The sequence below is a fragment of the Diabrotica undecimpunctata genome, chromosome 1 (genome assembly GCF_040954645.1).
Source record: "Diabrotica undecimpunctata isolate CICGRU chromosome 1, icDiaUnde3, whole genome shotgun sequence".
Classification (NCBI taxonomy): domain Eukaryota; kingdom Metazoa; phylum Arthropoda; class Insecta; order Coleoptera; family Chrysomelidae; genus Diabrotica; species Diabrotica undecimpunctata.
Window position 1 is genome coordinate 15,058,587 of NC_092803.1, and position 22,539 is coordinate 15,081,125.

At 30.2% G+C, this 22,539-nt stretch overlaps 1 protein-coding gene across 2 annotated transcripts; it reads right to left on the reverse strand.

Moving 5' to 3' along the window:
* Positions 1–1,331: 1,331 nt before the first annotated feature.
* LOC140445165 (uncharacterized) lies at positions 1,332–22,290 on the reverse strand. Of its 2 annotated transcripts, none has more exons than XM_072537047.1 (2): positions 21,964–22,290; positions 1,332–2,215 (listed from the first exon to the last, which is right to left on the reverse strand). In XM_072537047.1, exons 1-2 carry the CDS (start codon positions 22,202–22,204, stop codon positions 1,332–1,334), a joined length of 1,125 nt encoding a protein of 374 aa, XP_072393148.1. In that variant the 5' UTR covers positions 22,205–22,290. The 2 variants fall into 2 exon arrangements, with proteins under 2 accessions (XP_072393148.1, XP_072393139.1); XM_072537038.1 differs by lacking the exon at positions 1,332–2,215 and adding an exon at positions 7,175–8,683.
* Positions 22,291–22,539: the final 249 nt, after the last annotated feature.

Sequence of the window (22,539 nt, forward strand, 5' to 3'; positions counted from 1 at the left end):
TTTATATGAACTTCATAATATATTTTTATATTTATATAAACAAATAAACACAAAGAAACTTTCAAATTAAGTTAAAAAAAAAAACAAATATAACGTTTACAGCATACAGCAATTCTATAAATAGAGAATGGTGTGTAATGACGAGATCATTTGTTAAAATTTCAGATTGTTTAGTCTAATAAAAAATTAAGTATTTTCCAAAGTTTTCTGTTTTTTTGAAGGTCTGTATTAGGTATTCTCTAATAAGAATTAAATTTTACTTTAATTTGTTAGACAACTATAAGATACCTGTCATAAGACACATGATAATTTAATAATTATATCGGTCTTAGATTTAATTTTTACACAATTACTTATGTGTTTAAATAAATAATTAAATCAATTCAAATCAAGTTAAAACAAAACAAATATAGCATTTATAGCAGACAGCAATTCTATAAATAGAGAATGAAGTGCAACGACGAGATCGTATGTTAACATTTCAGATTTTTTAGTCTAATGAAAAAATAAGTATTTTGCAAAGTTTTCTGTTTTTTAAAGTACTGTATTAGGTACTCTATAATAACAATAAAATTTTACTTTATTTTGTTAGACAACTATTAGATACCTGGTAAAAGACACATGAATATTTAATAATTATACCTATCGGTCTTAGATTTAATTTTTACGTAATTACTTACGTGTTTAAATATATAATTAAAATTTTTTTTTATGCCTCTGCAAAATTGATAAGTGGAATATGATTTCGTTGAAAAGTTATCGTTAAGTGCGATGTTGCCAAGTAATCACCTTCAATTAAAAATTATTTTAGTATAGTTTATATATTAAACAAATGCTCCTTCCTGGGCTCTTATATATTCTAACTTTAACATTACTGTTTTTATTCCCATTACATTAGTATTATGTATTTTAAAATAAACCATTTTACAATAGTTTTTACATTATTTATTTATATTAATCAATTTTTAATTACAAAATTACAGTTTTCAATTATTAATTACAAAAGTAGCCTACGATCTCATATAAAACAAACTCAAACACTTTATCTAAGTGTGTGCTTTCAAATAATATGAGAAACAAAACTGTTTAAAATAAATTTCACACTTGTACGGGTTTTCTTCAATGTGAACTTTCGTATGTTGATACAAATTATTTTCTGAGTAGACTGCTTAAAGCAAACTTCACAATTGTAAAGTTTTTCTCCAGTGTGTACTCTCAAATGAATTTTCCTTCCAAACTTCCAGCTTCACTGGACTGCTTAAAACAAATAACACTCTTGTAAGGCATATTTTCAACGTGCACTATTAAATGCTTCCTGCTTCACTGGGCTTTTATTTAGCGTGTGACCTCATATGATTTTTCAAACCACTTACTTGAATAAACTGCTTACGACAAATTTCACACTTGTAAGGCTTTTCTCCAGTATGTATTCTCATATGTTGTTTCATATTATCTACTCGAGAAAACTGCTTAAAACAAATTTCACACTTATAAGGTTTTTCTCCAGTGTGCACTCTCAAATGTATTTTCAAAGTTGCTGATAAATTAAATTGTTTAAAACAAATGTCACACTTAGGTTTTTCTCCAGTGTGATTATATAAATGGTCTTTTAAAGTAGAGGCGCGAATAAACTGCTTAAGACAAATTTCACACTTGTACGGTTTTTCTCCAGTGTGCACTCTCATCAAATGTTTTTTCAAATAACTTTTAGTAGTAAACTGCTTTAAACAAATTTCACAATTAAATGGTTTTCCTCCAGTGTGCACTCTCAAATGTGTTTTCAAATTACCTGCTTCACTAAATTGCTTAAAACAAATTTCACACTTGTAAGATTTTTCTCCAGTGTGCACTCTCAAATGTGTTTTCAAATGACCTGGTTGAATAAATTGTTTAAAACAATATTCACACTTGTAAGGTTTCTCTCCAGTGTGCACTCTCAAATGAACTTTCAAACTTCCTGCTGTATTAAACTGCTTAAAACAAATTTCACACTTGTATGGTTTTTCTCCAGTGTGCACTCTCAAATGTGTTTTTAAATGATATGCTCGGTTAAACTGCTTTAAACAAATTTCGCATTCATAAGGTCTTTGTCTAATCCCAACTTTTATATTTTTATTTAATATTTTTCCTTTGGCGTGTTGACCTGTATATTTTCCTTTAGGAGATGAGTGTAACGTTTTCATAACTTTCATTTTATTCTCCTCTTGGGGACAACCTAAAATATAAACCAACTATAAACATTTTACTGAAACCGAAAAATTACTGCCGAAATAAAGCAATATAAGAAATAAAGTAAAATTATAGCCCAAATTGACCTATCTAATTCTACTAAGAAGAATACTCTAAATCTGATTATTCCTACATTCGATCCTAATTCTTACAGTTTATTGCCAGTTATATTATAAGAAATCATAACTTCTTAAATATCTTACATGTGGTTTCGACACCGTATAGGTATATATAGTGGTCGTGGAACTCTGTCCGACACGAAATTCACAATTAAAAAAACAGGTGTGGCAGTCCAGTGGGACTGCCGGTAGAAGTTATACTTCTATACACGCGTTCGCCGTTACAAATTTATATGGGAGTCAATCTGCACAATCATTACATATGTAATGATATAGGTAAAAGAGAGAGCAGAAAGAGAAACAGCATTAGGTATATAGGTATATGGTGCATCGTTTGCTGTATATAAACAACATTTGACCTGTAATAGGAGTATAGTAAATGAAGGATTAAATCAATATTTTGATGAAAATGTATATTTTTATTTTCATATGTTGAATGCAAAAATAATTTTTTACACATACTCGGCAGTAAAATTCATTGTTTATTTTGTTATTAATATAAAAATACAATACAATACACTGCAACATAATTCAATATAATAATACAATACAAATTAAAATGCATCATTCATAAGTATTTAAAAATGACAATATGCATAACTTACTTACCCATATGTTTAGTTTACCATGATAATATTAATAAAAAAATAATAATATTAATAAAAATTAAATATATTTACAGAAAGAACATTTTTATTCTCGAGAGAGAAACAGAGAGAAACTAGGTAGGTATAACTCCAAAAACGAAATAAGTCCCACCCACACAACTCTTTTCTGAACCTTAAAACTTAAATTACTAAACTTTTAGGTAACTGAACTAAGCCTCAGTTTTATTAATAGCGTCTTGGCGCCATTTTGTAAGATACTTTTAAATGGGACCATGGAGAAATCAACATATTATTTTAAAGCACTTGTATAGATCATTAGATCCCTGGATTTTTTGATTCTTTGTGGCACCGTTTCAAAATCCCCACTAAATTGTGAAAATCTTATTAAATTAACTCTCGGTGAAAAAATAACTCTTTCTTCCCAGATGGATAACGTCCCTAGTATCATATATATGCCAAAAATCGTAATTTAAAAATAAAATCGACCTTTTTTGAAATTTATGTCATGCATATAAACATATACATAAAAGAAATTTAAAATAACAATCATTATATTTGTCAGTTTTATCTCTACGCCCATTACTACTATATGTACTAAATATTCAATGATAAATAAAATAGTTTGGAAAATAAAATAATGTATAAAATTAGCTTAATTTAATATGTATTTATAAATACAATTTATTAATATATAATATATTATGATCAAATTGTGTAAGAAATCAAAACATAAACAAAATTCTTACTCTAAAAAAGCGGCAACACTTTAAACAATTTTGCCACACGCTGAATTGTCAAAAAATTTGAAGTATTCCCGTATCAGTTGCGTACAATTGTCTAATATATTTAATTAAAATTATTATTTTGTGGAATATTAGACTTAAAGAGTTATTTCATAAAATTTATACTATTAATAATAACAAATGTTTTTGGTTATTTAATCAATATAATTCTAAAATTGCCAATATAATGATGATTACATTTTTCTGATTATTATACCATGTTGACGCCTATGAAAGATCGAGCAGTTCCGTATGGGTTTCGTATTATTAGTTGTGTTAGGAACATTTTAAACTCTAAGGTTGACATTCTGGAAATTTTAAATATAAGTGACGTCACTTTATATAAATTGTGACGTGCACGCATTTTTATATGAAAAATACTATATATTAGTTGCCTCCATGGTTGGCTTTTATATTGTCTAAATATCAATCAGACATGTTGAATTACTACTAAGCACGAAGGAGTATCTGTTGTTACCCAACTTAAGACAAATTTTTGGATTTACTATTTTTGCCTGGTTTTTTCTTTTTACGTTTTATCTGTGGTTCAGAGGAATATCATAATCAGAATCGTCAGAATTCCCAATCTCTTGTATTTCATATGTACCTGCAATATACGATTTTATTGATTCTTCACAAATAATATTATCATCAATGTCTTCTACATCAGAAACTTTCTAATCCAATCTCGGCGGCACATAAACCACATTAAGTGAGTCAGCATTTTCACAATCTGAGTCTTCAAAATTATCTCTTCAGTAGTTAGTGCCATCTTCATTTCATATTTCGAGAATTTAATGAAATAAACAAATGCACTACCATATACACCATGGACGTATAAACACTGATGGACTCAGTTATTTACATAAAAATGTGAAGCCAAAATTATTTGACTAGGTCACATTCTCAGCACCTTCAAATGTTGTCACGTTTTTTTATTAAAATATCTTATTCACGTATCGCTGAAAATATTACTATATTTATTTTATACTCTACAGGTGCTATCAAACCAAAATAATAATTTATTAGTTATATTAATATATTTAATTGTAATTAAAACATCAACTGTGTACATAGTGTGCACATCATTTAATAATAGCGTATAACAGATATCAACCAATTATTTTATATGTAGAAGCACTGAAAACTATTTATTAATGGCAACGGTGTTTACATTTCTCGGTCTTATGGCTCTACGTCAAACTTCAAAAATGCTGTTCCATGTCATGTCCATGTTTGTTTACTTTTTACCCAAGATGAGGAAAAGTTGTTTTTCGATATTTTGGCTGTATTTTAAGCGATATTTGTAAATAGTGAAATAAACATATTATAATAATGGTCCTACAGTATTGCATTTACAAAAAAACTAAATATTTACATCCCAATGTCTCATTTAATTTGTAAGTACTGTTTGTTTACATTATTTAAGATGAGAAACTGAGGAAGCCTGTTTGTTTACATTTTAAAATATGTCTTTCATAGGCGTACCATTGGGTTATTCATATTCATTAATGTATTGAACAAGATATTAGTTCATGAAATTAGTATATAGACATTTTTAAATTGTAAGTAGACATCATCTGATCAAAAAGATCTGTTTAGTAGCTTTTTAATTTAATATTTCTCATGAATTCAAATAAATTAGTGAAATGAATAAAACTCATTTATTTTTCTATGTAGGTTTCCAAATAATATTGATTAATGATGAAACTTACTCTAAACTTCAACAGAGAAAACAGTATAAAAACCTTTCAAAAGCATCCTTTTTGGTTATTAAAACTTATATGGAAGCTGAAAAATATTTCAGATTTTTTAATAAAACTACAAATATCTACAACAGACGAGTTAAAAACCTTATGAATATTTTGATTAATAAAACCATACAAAATGTCCCAAAATCAATTTATGAGCATTTTGGTGACAATATGTAAGATGAAGATGCAATCGATGGTCACTCTATGCAACTTTTAAAATTGGTTCTTGAGAAATATTTTAAAATTGGAATTCATCATGAAACGAGGACTACTTTAGATGCTAACACCGTGCGCATAAGAAGCGTTCTTACTAAGACTGTTTTATTTCACAATCAATAAAAATTTATTTCTGTACCAACGTCTTCTATTATGTCTATTTACATATTTCTGTTCGCTAAATAGCTTTCCAATAATTTATACATTTTCACGCCTACTTTTTAATAAGTAGGTATATTTGCAAATAATTTTATGTCAAATGCCAGCAAGAGCTTTGGAATGATCAATAAATATTTTTGTAACAGAAACCGTTACTACGAGGAATCTATTCATATTGTATTAAAACAAATTTGTCACAATTTGAAAAAATATGTTTTAATACATTATCAATAAATATAAGTATGTACTTAAATTTGACAAATGTATATTTTTTAATTGTTTTTTTTTATCGTAGGATTATTTGATACCTATTAAAAAATTAACTTGAGCTCAACTATATTTTATTGTAATAATTTTAAAGCAAATAAAATTGTATTTTATTTTTTCTATAAAAACGTGTTTTTATACATTATTACTACTTCCAATTGTTAACGTCTGTATAATTATCCCCGCGAGTAAAAATTCAAGCACGCTTATGCTCATTGAGGAAGTATCACAGTCTATCGATACCCGTTTTACTCCCCTTTACCCTCTTGTCCAGGAATATCGAAGCTTCAAAACAGTGTGTGTTTAAGGTATCTTATTGCTGTTTCCATCTATGTTTATACGCCCATGATATACACGCATTCACATGATAATAGTTTAGCTTACTTCATTTTAATTTATATGAACTTCATAATATATTTTTATATTTGTATAAACAAATAAACACAAGGAAACTTTCAAATTAAGTTAAATATATATATATATATATATATATATATATATATATATATATATATATATATATATATATATAACGTTTACAGCACACAGCAATTCTATAAATAGAGAATGGTGTGTAATGACGAGATCGTATGTTAAAATTTCAGATTTTTTAGTCTAATGAAAAAATAAGTATTTTGCAAAGTTTTCTGTTTTTTAAAGTACTGTATTAGGTACTCTATAATAACAATAAAATTTTACTTTATTTTGTTAGACCACTATTAGATACCTGGTAAAAGACACATGAATATTTAATAACTATATCGGTCTTAGATTTAATTTTTACGTAATTACTTACGTGTTTAAATATATAATTAAAATTTTTTTTTGTACGCCTCTGCAAAATTGATAAGTGGAATATGATTTCGTTGAAAAGTTATCGTTAAGTGCGATGTTGCTAAGTAATCACCTTCAATTAAAAATTATTTTAGTATAGTTTATATATTAAACAAATGCTCCTTCCTGGGCTCTTATATATTCTAACTTTAACATTACTGTTAATATTCCCATTAGATTAGTATTATTTATTTTAAAATAAACCATTTTACAATAGTTTTTACATTATTTATTTATATTACATATTACAAAAGTAGTCTACGATCTCATATAAAACAAACTCAAACACTTTATCTAAGTGTGTGCTTTCAAATAATATGAGAAACAAAACTGTTTAAAATAAATTTCACACTTGTACGGGTTTTCTTCAATGTGAACTTTCGTATGTTGATACAAAGTATTTTCTGAGTAGACTGCTTAAAGCAAACTTCACACTTGTAAAGTTTTTCTCCAGTGTGTACTCTCAAATAAATTTTCCTTCCAAACTTCCAGCTTCACTGAACTGCTTAAAACAAATAACACTCTTGTAAGGCATATTTTCAACGTGCACTATCAAATGCTTCCTGCTTCACTGGGCTTTTATTTAGCGTGTGACCTCATATGATTTTTCAAACCACTTACTTGAATAAACTGCTTACAACAAATTTCTCACTTGTAAGGCTTTTCTCCAGTATGTATTCTCATATGTTGTTTCATATTATCTACTCGAGAAAACTGCTTAAAACAAATTTCACACTTATAAGGTTTTTCTCCAGTGTGCACTCTCAAATGTATTTTCAAAGTTGCTGATAAATTAAATTGTTTAAAACAAATCTCACACTTAGGTTTTTCTCCAGTGTGATTATATAAATGGTCTTTTAAAGTAGAGGGGCGAATAAACTGCTTAAGACAAATTTCACACTTGTACGGTTTTTCTCCAGTGTGCACTCTCATCAAATGTTCTTTCAAACAACTTTTAGTAGTAAACTGCTTTAAACAAATTTCACAATTAAATGGTTTTCCTCCAGTGTGCACTCTCAAATGTGTTTTCAAAGTATTTGTTTGACTAAATTGCTTAAAACAAATTTCACACTTGTAAGGTTTTTCTCCAGAGTGCACTCTCAAATGTATTTTCAAATTACTAGCTAAAGTAAACTGCTTAAAACAAATTTCACACTTGTAAGGTTTTTCTCCAGTGTGCACTCTGAAATGTTGTTTCAAACTACCTGCGTGACTAAATTGCTTAAAACAAATTTCACACTTGTAAGATTTTTCTCCAGTGTGCACTCTTAAATGTGTTTTCAAACTACCTGCATGACTAAATTGCTTAAAACAAATTTCACACTTGTAAGATTTTTCTCCAGTGTGCACTCTCAAATGTGTTTTCAAATGACCTGGTTGAATAAATTGTTTAAAACAATATTCACACTTGTAAGGTTTCTCTCCAGTGTGCACTCTCAAATGAACTTTCAAACTTCCTGCTGTATTAAACTGCTTAAAACAAATTTCACACTTGTATGGTTTTTCTCCAGTGTGCACTATCAAATGTGTTTTTAAATGATTTGCTCGATTAAACTGCTTTAAACAAATTTCGCATTCATAAGGTCTTTGTCTAATGCCAACTTTTATATTTTTATTTAATATTCTTCCTTTGGCCTGTTGACCTGTATATTTTCCTTTAGGAGATGAGTGTAACGTTTTCATAACTTTCATTTTATTCTCCTCCTGGGGACAACCTAAAATATAAACCAACTATAAACATTTTACTGAAACGGAAAAATTACTGCCGAAATAAAGCAATATAATAAATAAAGTAAAATTATAGCCCAAATTGACCTATCTAAGATTATTCCTACATTCGATCTTAATTCTTACAGTTTATTGCTAGTTATATTATAAGAAATTATAACTTCTTAAATATCTTACATGTGGTTTCGACACCGTATATGTATATATAGTGGTCGTGGAACTCTGTCCGACACGAAATTCACAATTAAAAAAACAGGCGTGGCAGTCCAGTGGAACTGCCGGTAGAAGTTATACTTCTAAACACGCGTTCGCCGTTACAAATTTATATGGGAGTCAATCTGCATAATCATTACATATGTAATGATATAAGTAAAAGAGAGAGCAGAAAGAGAAACAGCATTAGGTATATAGGTATATGGTGCATCGTTTGCTGTATATAAACAACATTTGACCTGTAATAGGAGTATAGTAAATGAAGGATTGAATCAATATTTTTATGAAAATGTATATTTTTATTTTCATATGTTGAATGCAAAAAAAATACAATACAATACACTGCAACATAATTCAATATAATAATACAATACAAATTAAAATGCATCATTCATAAGTATTTAAAAATGACAATATGCATAACTTACTTACGCATATGTTTAGTTTACCATGATAATATTAATAAAAAAATAATAATATTAATTATATTAAGTCCCACCCACACAACTCTTTTCTGAACCTTAAAACTTGAATTACTAAATTTTTAGGTAACTGAACTAAGCCTCAGTTTTATTAATAACGTCTTGGCGCCATTTTGTAAGATACTTTTAAATGGGGCCATGGAGAAATTAATATATTATTTGAAAGCACTTGTACAATTCAGTAGATCCCTGGATTTTTTATTCTTTGTGGCACCGTTTCAAAATCTCCACTAAATTGTGAAAATCTTATTAACCCTTTCACTATCACTTCCCTTTAGAGTGATTAAAAAATTCTAATTTTTGGCATACAAAGTATTGTTGCACTATAGATTATTTTTTTTACATAAAAAGAATTTAACTACCCCCACCCTTCCAGTACAGGATGTCCATCACAATGGACAAAAAAAGTTCATGGAAGTAAAAAAAACCATTGAGTGTTAATTTTTTATTAGAAACTCTTATAAATCAGATCATTGTCAAAAGTAATATAAATTATAACATTTACTTTGTATGAAATGTGGAAAAACAATTCCTTTCCTTTAAAATACATAAATGAACTTTGCATATTTGACAAAATATATGTGTCCTGCTCTTACACCCCTCATTTTTGCATCTTGAGGCTTCCTTTTTATCATCATACTGTGGAAGATGATGGTATCCATCAAATCTAAGGTCTTTTAGAGGCCTTATTTCAGTTTTTTTTTGGAGGGACCTGGATCCTCGAAGCTTTTTGAAGGCCTGCCTCTTTTAGGAGCACATCTACTGCAGATTAGATTTTCGGCCACTTCTTGGCGAAAAGCTAACAAATCAAGGATTTCCCTCTTGTTTACTCCCAAAAGAATAGCTTGAGTGCAATACTCAAGCCATGAATTTACCAGGGCTAAATCAATGGCATGAGTGATCATTCTCACAGTCCGTTTCTTTGATCTGACATAGGATCGGTATAGACTTAGTAAGAAGTCCAACTTGTCGACGCCTCCCATGTTACTGTTGTATCGTCTTATAGCTTCAGGCCTGGGAATCTGCACATATTCTTTTCTTGTTTTGTCCCATCTTTCTCAAAATTTATTTGGTTCCTTTTCAACTCATCTTTGTCATTTTCCCCCATATTTTCACCATTTACAATTAGCCCCAACCTTTGTTCTTCATCTGCCAAATCTACATCTTCAACTTCTCTAGATATTTCGTCTGACTCCCAACCATCATCATCATCTGACAGGTACTCAATATCTGAAACATCATCGTTCTCAAGATAATAAAGAAGTTCTTCTTGGGTTAGCTTTCTTTTTGAATTTTTTCTTGCGTTTGCCATTATCTAAAAAACAAAAACAAACGTATGAAGGACAAACATTAGTAAATATCCATATAAAACAAAAAAAATAAAACTTTTGAAAACTAAATTTAGTCAATTTTTAGGGGTGCCCCTCCCTCAACAATTTATTGTCTCGCGTCTCCACCATACCGACACTACTAATACAAAATAGAAATAACATTTATAACTTTTGCAAAAACATGGTCTAATAATATATTGTCCACAAACTGCGTTTGTCCATGGTAATGTACATACTAATTCAAACTACATCTGTGGACTTTGTATTATATAAAGCATTATAAATTATTATGGAACTCCAACGTTGAAACATGTACTTACCAATAGCAAATCATAAAACTTCTAATTTTAGTAGATTTACAAGAAAACGTAAAATATATCACATAACCTAAAATGCACCTGTTTGCACAACACGCCACACACGTTTTAAATGTTGACTAACGTCTATTGTCAAACTTTATCGCACTTACTACCAACCTAAAAACTTTAAATCATTATATTTGTCCCTTTCATCTCTACGCCCATGACTACTATATGTACTAAATATTCAATGATAAATAAAATAGTTTGGAAAATTAAATAATGTATAAAATTAGCGAAACAATATTAAAAAATATATTATGATTTCTCCATTCTTTGATTTTTAAACCAAAGTGACAAAAATCAGAACATAATAATTAAAATAATATATTCCCTCATTTGGATCGAACTCGCGACTTCTGGTTCTAAATACCGCGCCTCAACTCATTCGACCTAAAACCTTAAGTAATAAGGTGGCTAATTAATGTCATTATTTGTCAAGAACATTGTCAGTTTTTTGGTTGTATTTTGTGTTTATTTATTTATTGTATTCCAAAAATGGAAAGGTTATTACGTCCAGGAAGAATATTTATTTGCAAAAGACTTTGGCCAAATGTATATATCTACCGAATTAATATCATCATCATCATCACTGGCTCGACAACCCTTTTTGGGTCTTGGCCTGTTCCAGGATTCTTCTCCATTCTGATCTGTTTCGTGCTTTTTTTCTCCAGTTTTTTATTTTTAAGGTTGTTATATCATTTTCTATTTGTTCTAAGTATCTCAGTTTCGGTCTTCCTCTTGTTCTTTTTCCTACTGGCATCTGTTTGAATATTTTGTTTGGTATTTCGCCTTCTTCCATTCTTTCTACATGTCCTATCCAACGCAGCCGTCCTATTTTAATGAATGTGATAATATCCGGATCCTGGTATATTTTGTATAGTTCAGAGTTGTATCGTCTTCGCCATATTCCGTTTTCTTTTGTGCCCTTATATATGTGTCGCAAGATTTTTCTTTCGAAGGTGGCTAACAACGTTTCCTCTCTTTTAGTGAGTGTCCAGGTTTCTGAGCCATATGTGAGTACCGGTCTTATTAGGGTTTTATATATTTGGCATTTTGTCTTTCTTGCGACGTTATCTGATCTTAGATGTCTAATTAAGCCATGGTAACATTTATTTGCAATAAATATTCGCCTCTTCACTTCCTCCGTAACGTTATTATCAGACGTGACTAGGGATCCCAAGTATATAAAGTTTTTTACCCCCTCTATGTTGTATTCTCCTATTGTTATATTTTGTGGCTGCCTTATTTCTGCGTTTTTACTTACCTGCATATATTTTGTTTTGGTCTGATTGATTTTAAGACCACTATTTTGTGCAGCTCGTTCTATTTGGTTGTATGCCTCTATCATTTCTCTTCTTGATCTTGCGATTATGTCAACATCATCTGCAAATGCTAGTATTTGCACGCTTTTATTAATGATTGCTCCTCGTGTATTGACTGTTGTGTCTCTCAGTATTTTCTCGAGTACGATGTTGAACAAGATGCATGATAGAGCGTCTCCCTGGCGTAGTCCCTTTTTCACATCTATTGTTTCCGTTAATTCATTTTGTATCCGGATTCTACTTTCTACTTTTAGAGATTCTTTTATCAGTTCTATTAGTTGTGTTGGTATATTAAATTCTTTCATTGCTTTTATTAAGAATTCTCGGTTTATATTGTCATATGCGCTTTCAAAGTCTATGAAGAGATGATGTGTTTCGATGTTATATTCACTTGTTTTTTCGAGGATCTGTCGCAGAACAAATATCTGGTCTATTGTTGACTTCTGTCTACAGAAGCCACTTTGGTATTTGCCAACTATTTTTTCAGCGTGTGGTCTTTTCCTTTTTTATGTAATGGTACAATAATACCGCTATTCCACTCCGTTGGTAGCTGTTTATTCGACCATATCTTTGTTATCAATTCATGTATTGTTTTTTGTAGTGCGTCTCCTCCTTCCTTTAGTAACTCCGATGCTATTTGGTCCGATCCCGGTGCTTTATTGTTCTTTAATTTTTCTACTGCTGCTCTAATCTCGGCTATTGTTGGTGGAGTCTTTTCTCTGTTGTCTGCTTGGTCTAATGGTATGTCAGGGGTCGTCTCTCTCTGATCTCCTTCAAACTTTTCCGTAAAATGTTCTGTCCATCTACTTAGTATCTCTTGCTGTTCTGTCAATATATTACCTTCCTTATCTCTACACATCGTTGTTCTCGGTTTGAAGTCTTTTCTGCTTTTGTTTAGTCTCTGATAAAATTTTCTTGTCTCTGTTGATTTACTTAGTTCTTGTAGTTCTTGAAGTTCTTTGTTCATATATTCTCTCTTTTTTCTTCGGCGAGTTTTCCTTTCTTCTTTGCGTAGTCGTTTATATTCTTCCTCTGCTTGTCGGGTTCTGTGCACCCCTGTTGCATCAGTAAATATGCTCTGTTTTTTTTGTCTGTGATGATCTGACATTCCTTGTCAAACCAGTCATTCGTTCTTGTTTTTCTTTCTCTACCTTTTATGCCTAGTACTTCTTTAGCTGCCTCTTTTATGATGTCTCTGCATTCTTCCCACTCTTTATTTAGGTTTTCATGTGTTATTCTGTTTTCTAGTTTGTTGTTTATCTTTTCTTTATACTCTTTATTTTTGTTTGTTTGTTTGTTTCTTTGAGTCTTTCTACAACATTTTTATTATCGAGAGAGAAAGAATATCTTATCTCTCTCTTACCTATATCTTACATATGTAATGGTTTTGCATTTGCAATTCACTCCCGTACAAATTTCCAACGTCGAACACGCGTATAGAAGTATAACTTCAAAAAGAATGGGTGGCTAATAAAGTTATTATTACAAACTCTTCGGGATTTTCTAAAATGTAGTTTTAGGTTTAATTCGAAGATTGCTAGTTACAATAAGTGAACATCAATATTATATTAAAAATAGAGCATTTAATAGATCTCAAATATGTCAAGACGTACGGGAAAATGAACATAGGGTTCAATGGAATGATTTAAGTATAGTCCTAAAAGAAACAGATGGTAAAAAGAAAAAAATCAAAGAAGCGGCTCTAATTATGCTAAATGAGACCAATTGTGTCGCAAATTCCTTAAATGATACATCCTTGAAGATACATCATTTATGATTTTTAAATAACAAACATAGGTATAAAATCAAAATTTGGTGTTTAGAGAGTAAACCAAATGTAAGAGCAAATACTTACCATGTCGAAATAGTGTTATGAGGGTTTTTTCCTGGTCTTTCCTCATGATTTACTATGGAATCTCTAACAGGAGAATTTTACTGTCATCATGGCATGTAGTTGTCTTTTTAAAGACGAATTACATGCTATGATTTTTTTCTGGTGGATATTTTCAAGTTAACGTTGATTTCATGTAATTGAATGAACTATCTTACAATAAAGTCGTCCCAGGAACGCAACTCAGCAATATTGGCAATATCATTTTAAAGTCGTCTACTTTAAAATGTATAATATATGTCTGAATTGACAATATAAATGAGTCAGATAAAATGAAATTATTAGAAGAATTTTTCACCAAGTAACAAAAAACAATATTGTTTTTATTTTGAGAATGATTTCCGAAATGGAAATTGAAACGTCAATAATCTTATTTTAACCTACAATTGTGGCTTATTCCCGTTAAAATAGTAATTTCTTTGAAATCGTCCAAGCAAATAGCTTCAGAACAATATTAATATTGTAATTATTCTTCAATCTTCATATGGCAAGGAAATATTTTAAAACATATGAAGTCAACAACTCAAGATTTAGTATTTTAGTTTTTTGGCCTGATTAAATTTTTCCTGCACTTCCTTGTTTTGTGGAACTTTCTAATAGCTTTGTAGTGCACCACACATAGGATGACAACTGCAGCAGATATTCAGAACTTAATAGCTGCTCAGATCTAAAGCGGGCTCGATTCCTGCATCTCCACCAACCTTATAGCTACGCATCAGCAAGTTATCCTGTGAAGACAAAATCTGAAGCTATCAGCAATTTATCCTGTGATGCCATAAGTATCATATTTTGTTTTGTTAAGCTTATAGGCAAGATTTGCTTTGATTTTAATGACATTAAAATTTTTTAAACATATATTCTTTTATGTACAATAAATATAATTAGTTAATATCTTGGTTTGAAAAAAGGCGGCCCTGCAAGTGACTATAGTAGTTTCGTTGATTTTCGCTTCGTAATAATTGGGGAATTACAAGTTAGAAAATTCAACAGAGTTCAAAAATAAGCGTTAAAAGTTAAGTGCATACAGGTGATAATAGTGAAAAAAGGAAATACCATCAGACAAGTAAGATAGAACTATTTTAATAATTTTATCCAAGTTTGGAGTAAATGAATAATTGTGTGAAATATTAAAAAACTGGTTTTGGCGAATGTTTTAAGTCCGATTAAAGTTAAGATTAGAATTAAATTAAATTATAATAATAAATAATAATTGTTATTGTAATAAAAAAGTTTAATTATAGGAAAATGAATAGAAGTGATAAAGGAACAGGAAGCGAAATAGATACAGATGAAGAAAAAAACGCAAGAGAAGAGACCAGGATGAATATTTTAGAAGAAGTAAAATGATAAAGCATACACCTTCTAAAAGTGACACAGAGAGAAAGAGGATGTCATGATTAAAATGATGCAACAACTAATGGAAAAAAATAAAGAAATAACGAATGAAATAAAGCAAATAAGAAAAGAACAAATGGAAAATGATGAACAACTACAAGAGATAAAGAAGGAAAACAGAAAATTAAAAAATGATGTGAAACAATTACAAGGCAGAATGGAAAAACTGGAGAAAACAAGTAAAAAGAAAAGTTTGATTAAGTATATCGGGTTTAAAAATAAATACAAATAATGATAAACTAAAAGAAAGCATGGGAAACATTCATATCACAAGAACTGTAGGTGCAAATAAAACTGAGAAACGCAACAAAAATAGGAGAAACAGTTGATGCCATAGAAACAGAAACTTTCACGGATAAAATTGAGATACTAAATAGGAAAAGTAAATTGAAGTATCATAAAGATCGCATCTACATAAATAATGATCTGACAGCAAAAGAAAAAGAAATACAGAAAGAAATAGCTAAAATAGCAAAGAAAGAAAAAAGTAAAGGAAAACAGACAAAAATAGGCTATAAGAAAATGTTCGTGAATGGGAAAGAATGGATATGGGATGAAGAAAAACAACAACTAAAAGAAAATACCAAAGTAAAATTGCCAAAAAACTAATAGAAGAAAAATAACCGGTAAGATATGATACCGAAACGGCAAGGCAAAGGAATACGACCATGGAAAACGGAAAAATAAACTCAAAAGAAAGGCAACATTCCAAGGATATAATAAAAATTGGGACTTGGAATGTGAGAGGTACTTATGAGTAGGGAGCTTTAAGAAGCTTAGACCAAATTATGGAAAAAATGTACAATAGGTATCCTTGCTCCGCAAGAAACGAAACATCAGGGAAATGAAATAACAAAAATAGGAAAGAGCACACTATTCAAGAGTGGATGAACCAAGAGATATTTTGGAGTGGGATTCATGGTATCGGAGAGAGTACAACAACAAGAGTTGCCAACAAAATAAACATTCTTTAATATATATTAATTAGTTCTGTTAGAGTAAGTATATTTTGTTTTGTGTAGCTGATTGAACATATATTATTAGTAATTAACTAATTAGTTAGGATATCAAAACAAACAAAATTTTGCTGCTTCATTTTTCTAAAAACTTTTCCAGTTTTGAGAGCATATTAAAAATAATATTGTGTGTACTAGTTAATTCAGTTATTATTTTTTATATTTCATAAATAATAGACAGCGAAAAGCCAAGGATTGCTGAAATATTTTAAGATAATTTTTTGAGGTTATAATGACTAATAATAATTGTAGTGGTTGTTTCCAATATCTTGCTACTGATGAAAAGCAAATAATAGCATGTGACAGTTGCTGTTCAAGGATACACATTGCAGAAAAATGCTCTTGTTTGTCCACATCCGAGATATGAGCAATTATTTTGCATAAACGTCTACTTATGTTCTTTTGTGCTACCTATAGTGATGCATTCAAGAGTGTTTCTATGGTTGTGCAAAGATTTACCAAGCTAGAAGGAGAAATCACCAGTCTCAAAGAAAAGATTACAGTAATGGAAAATAGCAATTCACAGACACCAGCCAATTCAGTTTTTTATGAAGTACAACAATGAATAGGTAAAGCTCAAAATCTTATGATTTATAAAATCCTGAATATAACTCTAATGTATTAGCTGATCGCATTAGCTATGACAAATCTCAGGTTTGTGTGGTCTTTTGTTTACTTGGCTTACAACAAGAGGAATCCACCAAATCACATGTTATGTGAGTTGGCAAAGTGTCAAGTTACAATCAAGCTAGACCAGTTAAAGTTATATGTAATGCTAATACAGTGAAATTGATTGATCAAACTAAGATGTAGCAAGATGCTTACAAGGAACTAGATGAAAGAAAATCTGTTGACGATGACAATCTATGCATTTGATACTGCAGTAGTGTTCCTACAGTTTGTGAAGTATAGTTTTTGTGTAGTGTTCCTACAGATAGACTTTTATGAATCAATAGAAGAGTACTGATTCTATTTTTAAAAATTTTGGCATAAGGGCTACTGGTGCCCTAAGGATGTTAATTATGATATAAACATGTGATGTTTTTTAGTCAATGTTCTTGATTTTCTCCTTCACGCCACTCGAAAATTTGTTAGTTTTCACAATAAGAAACCTACAAAAAAAAAAGGAAAAACAGCAGGTCATGAAAACAAACAATTTTACTTTGGAAAATTAAATTTTTATGTATTTCAATGTATTGAAATCCAATGACCTAATATCTATTAACTGAGTGATATGCAGCTTTGAAATCCATGACTATGTGGTGAGTGTTAATGCTGAACTGTAGGGTTTTTTCAAGAATCTGCCTCAATGTAAAGATTTGGTCCATTGTTGATTTAATAGGTTGGAAGCCACACTGATTCATTCAGAGTAGGGGAGCATCCTTTTGTACAATATGTTGGACAGTAGTTTATATGCTATACCCACTTATAAAATAATAAATACATGTGTAATATGAAAAAGACAGAAAATATTTTATTTCACGTTAAAAGCGTCTATGTATCTATTGATACGTATTTCGCTTTAATAAAGCTCATCAGAATAGTTATTCATAGCCGTTCTTAACGTGAAAAATAAAATTCTCTGTCTTATTAGAAGTAACAATAACATGACTTCGTTATGGACGCAATAGCGACATCTGATAGAAAAATCGGTAAGATAGTTTCGAAACAAATTCAGATTTCTGCTTTAATCTGGAGCCTTCTAAAAATTGCAAGGCATGGCCAAACGATGATAAAGATGTTAATAGAGACATGGGGAATCTAAAATTTGCATTCCACGACATGTCTATTCATCTAAGCAGAAATCCTAACGAATTTGTTTCTCGTACTCATACAGAGTAGATCCGAAGAAAATGAAAAAGACAGAAAATATTTTATTTCACGTTAAAAGCGTCTATGTATCTATTGATACGTATTTCGCTTTAATAAAGCTCATCAGAATAGTTATTCTGATGATTTCATTTTCTTCGGATCTACTCTGTATGAGTACGAGAAACAAATTCGTTAGGATTTCTGCTTAGATGAATAGACATGTCGTGGAATGCAAATTTTAGATTCCCCATGTCTCTATTAACATCTTTATCATCGTTTGGCCATGCCTTGCAATTTTTAGAAGGCTCCAGATTAAAGCAGAAATCTGAATTTGTTTCGAAACTATCTTACCGATTTTTCTATCAGATGTCGCTATTGCGTCCATAACGAAGTCATGTTATTGTTACTTCTAATAAGACAGAGAATTTTATTTTTCACGTTAAGAACGGCTATGAATAACTATTCTGATGAGCTTTATTAAAGCGAAATACGTATCAATAGATACATAGACGCTTTTAACGTGAAATAAAATATTTTCTGTCTTTTTCATTTTCTTCGGATCTACTCTGTATGAGTACGAGAAACAAATTCGTTAGGATTTCTGCTTAGATGAATAGACATGTCGTGGAATGCAAATTTTAGATTCCCCATGTCTCTATTAACATCTTTATCATCGTTTGGCCATGCCTTGCAATTTTTAGAAGGCTCCAGATTAAAGCAGAAATCTGAATTTGTTTCGAAACTATCTTACCGATTTTTCTATCAGATGTCGCTATTGCGTCCATAACGAAGTCATGTTATTGTTACTTCTAATAAGACAGAGAATTTTATTTTTCACGTTAAGAACGGCTATGAATAACTATTCTGATGAGCTTTATTAAAGCGAAATACGTATCAATAGATACATAGACGCTTTTAACGTGAAATAAAATATTTTCTGTCTTTTTCATTTTCTTCGGATCTACTCTGTATGAGTACGAGAAACAAATTCGTTAGGATTTCTGCTTAGATGAATAGACATGTCGTGGAATGCAAATTTTAGATTCCCCATGTCTCTATTAACATCTTTATCATCGTTTGGCCATGCCTTGCAATTTTTAGAAGGCTCCAGATTAAAGCAGAAATCTGAATTTGTTTCGAAACTATCTTACCGATTTTTCTATCAGATGTCGCTATTGCGTCCATAACGAAGTCATGTTATTGTTACTTCTAATAAGACAGAGAATTTTATTTTTCACGTTAAGAACGGCTATGAATAACTATTCTGATGAGCTTTATTAAAGCGAAATACGTATCAATAGATACATAGACGCTTTTAACGTGAAATAAAATATTTTCTGTCTTTTTCATTTTCTTCGGATCTACTCTGTATGAGTACGAGAAACAAATTCGTTAGGATTTCTGCTTAGATGAATAGACATGTCGTGGAATGCAAATTTTAGATTCCCCATGTCTCTATTAACATCTTTATCATCGTTTGGCCATGCCTTGCAATTTTTAGAAGGCTCCAGATTAAAGCAGAAATCTGAATTTGTTTCGAAACTATCTTACCGATTTTTCTATCAGATGTCGCTATTGCGTCCATAACGAAGTCATGTTATTGTTACTTCTAATAAGACAGAGAATTTTATTTTTCACGTTAAGAACGGCTATGAATAACTATTCTGATGAGCTTTATTAAAGCGAAATACGTATCAATAGATACATAGACGCTTTTAACGTGAAATAAAATATTTTCTGTCTTTTTCATTTTCTTCGGATCTACTCTGTATGAGTACGAGAAACAAATTCGTTAGGATTTCTGCTTAGATGAATAGACATGTCGTGGAATGCAAATTTTAGATTCCCCATGTCTCTATTAACATCTTTATCATCGTTTGGCCATGCCTTGCAATTTTTAGAAGGCTCCAGATTAAAGCAGAAATCTGAATTTGTTTCGAAACTATCTTACCGATTTTTCTATCAGATGTCGCTATTGCGTCCATAACGAAGTCATGTTATTGTTACTTCTAATAAGACAGAGAATTTTATTTTTCACGTTAAGAACGGCTATGAATAACTATTCTGATGAGCTTTATTAAAGCGAAATACGTATCAATAGATACATAGACGCTTTTAACGTGAAATAAAATATTTTCTGTCTTTTTCATTTTCTTCGGATCTACTCTGTATGAGTACGAGAAACAAATTCGTTAGGATTTCTGCTTAGATGAATAGACATGTCGTGGAATGCAAATTTTAGATTCCCCATGTCTCTATTAACATCTTTATCATCGTTTGGCCATGCCTTGCAATTTTTAGAAGGCTCCAGATTAAAGCAGAAATCTGAATTTGTTTCGAAACTATCTTACCGACATGTGTAATACTTTATTGATATATTGTTTGTGATGTGAAGAAATCACATCTGTAGGTCTTAATATCTCAAATATTTTTAGGTTAGTTGTAAGTTTGACTAGATTTTGCATGAATAAAAGTTTAATAATTAAAAGACACATGTTTTTTGTTTTAAAAAATCTGTCTTTACGCGCGAGCGGAGGGCCTCGCAAAATTTATTTTGCCCACATAAAATTATGACCTTGTGCCACCGTTTTTAAAATTATTATTAATTATCAGAACGAGGGACTTGATATTTTTTAGTTTTAAAAGGCTTCTCTAATTAATTAGGTATAACAAAATATCGGACGATTTTCACATTTGGTCCCATTGAAGATAGCTACAAAGGAGCTGTGAATTAAATTCACAAAACAAATTTTTGACGTTTGACTGTGTTGTCATGTCTTTATAATGTATATGTTGTAGGCTTCAATTACAAATAGAGAAGCTTTCAAAAATACATTTTTATTATATTATTATATGAATTATGCAATTTTTTATTTTTTTATATACAACACGAACGAATAAATACTCGTTTCTTCTCATATTAATTGCAGTTAATTATTACAACATTTTTTTGGCATTTGCCTTTGATAATAAGCTAATAGATTTGGCAATCCTCAAACCACCAGTTGCCAGATTGTTACAGATGGTCACCAGATGTCTGTGGAAAGTACCTGAATATTATTCTTTAAAAGAATTTCTTTTTTACTGTTAGTTTGTTAACGTTCTATTGGATTTTTATTAATTATAAATCACATGCTATTTCCCGATTTATTAAAAAAACATGGCAACACAGTCAAGCGCCAACATTTCGTTCTATGAACTTGATTGACAGCTCAATTATAGCTATCTTCAATGGGACCAAATGTGAAAATCGTCCCAAAATATCAATATCATTTACAACATAAACAGAATACTAAAATCTGTATAATCAATTCATCAAAGGAACATTTAAAATCTACTAAATACCAACAAGTACTTTGTATAAGTATTCTCTAAGGACTCTAACCTAATTTGATAACAAATTTCCTCAAAATTCATTGTATTAATCAGTTTTATTTACTTACTTTCTTCATTTATTGTCTGCTTTTCTTCAAAGAGTGAAAATTTATTTTCATCTTGTTCTATTTTAGTGTTTACCATTACCGGGGACTCGTTTAAGTCTATAAATGCGTCGCATGTAGTTTCTGTCTTGGGTTCTTCCTTAATTTCCATTTTGAAGGCATCAAAAGAATCAACAAACGTGTCATTATCTGTTTCTATTTTACAAGTTTTCTCACTAACTTCTTGTTTTATTTCCATGTCCATGTCTCCATCCGAAAAGCAAAATCACTGTACTTATATAAATTGACAATGATTTTAATTTAATTAGTTTACAGCACAGCACCACCCAACCATCTGTCTAGTGAAATTAGTAATTATTTTTTTGCGAAGTTAGTTACTTTTTGACAGACTAGAAATCGCTGGAAATTACTATACAACCAAGCACACGTACTCATAGCCCATATTAATAGTAAACAAACTAAATAGTAAATAAAATAGAACTTTGCGAATTACTGACAATCAATATTTCTTTATCGGCACCATATAATAAATAGTTATGTTAAATTATAACAACTAAAATATATTTTTTAAATATATAC

Coding starts and splice junctions, on each gene's coding strand:
- LOC140445165 (XM_072537038.1), bottom strand. CDS start 22,204: ATGGACATGGAAATAAAACAAGAAGTTAGTGAGAAAACTTGTAAAATA. Junction 8,684..21,963: donor GCAGACAATAAATGAAGAAA/GTAAGTAAATAA, acceptor TTTATATTTTAG/GTTGTCCCCAGGAGGAGAAT.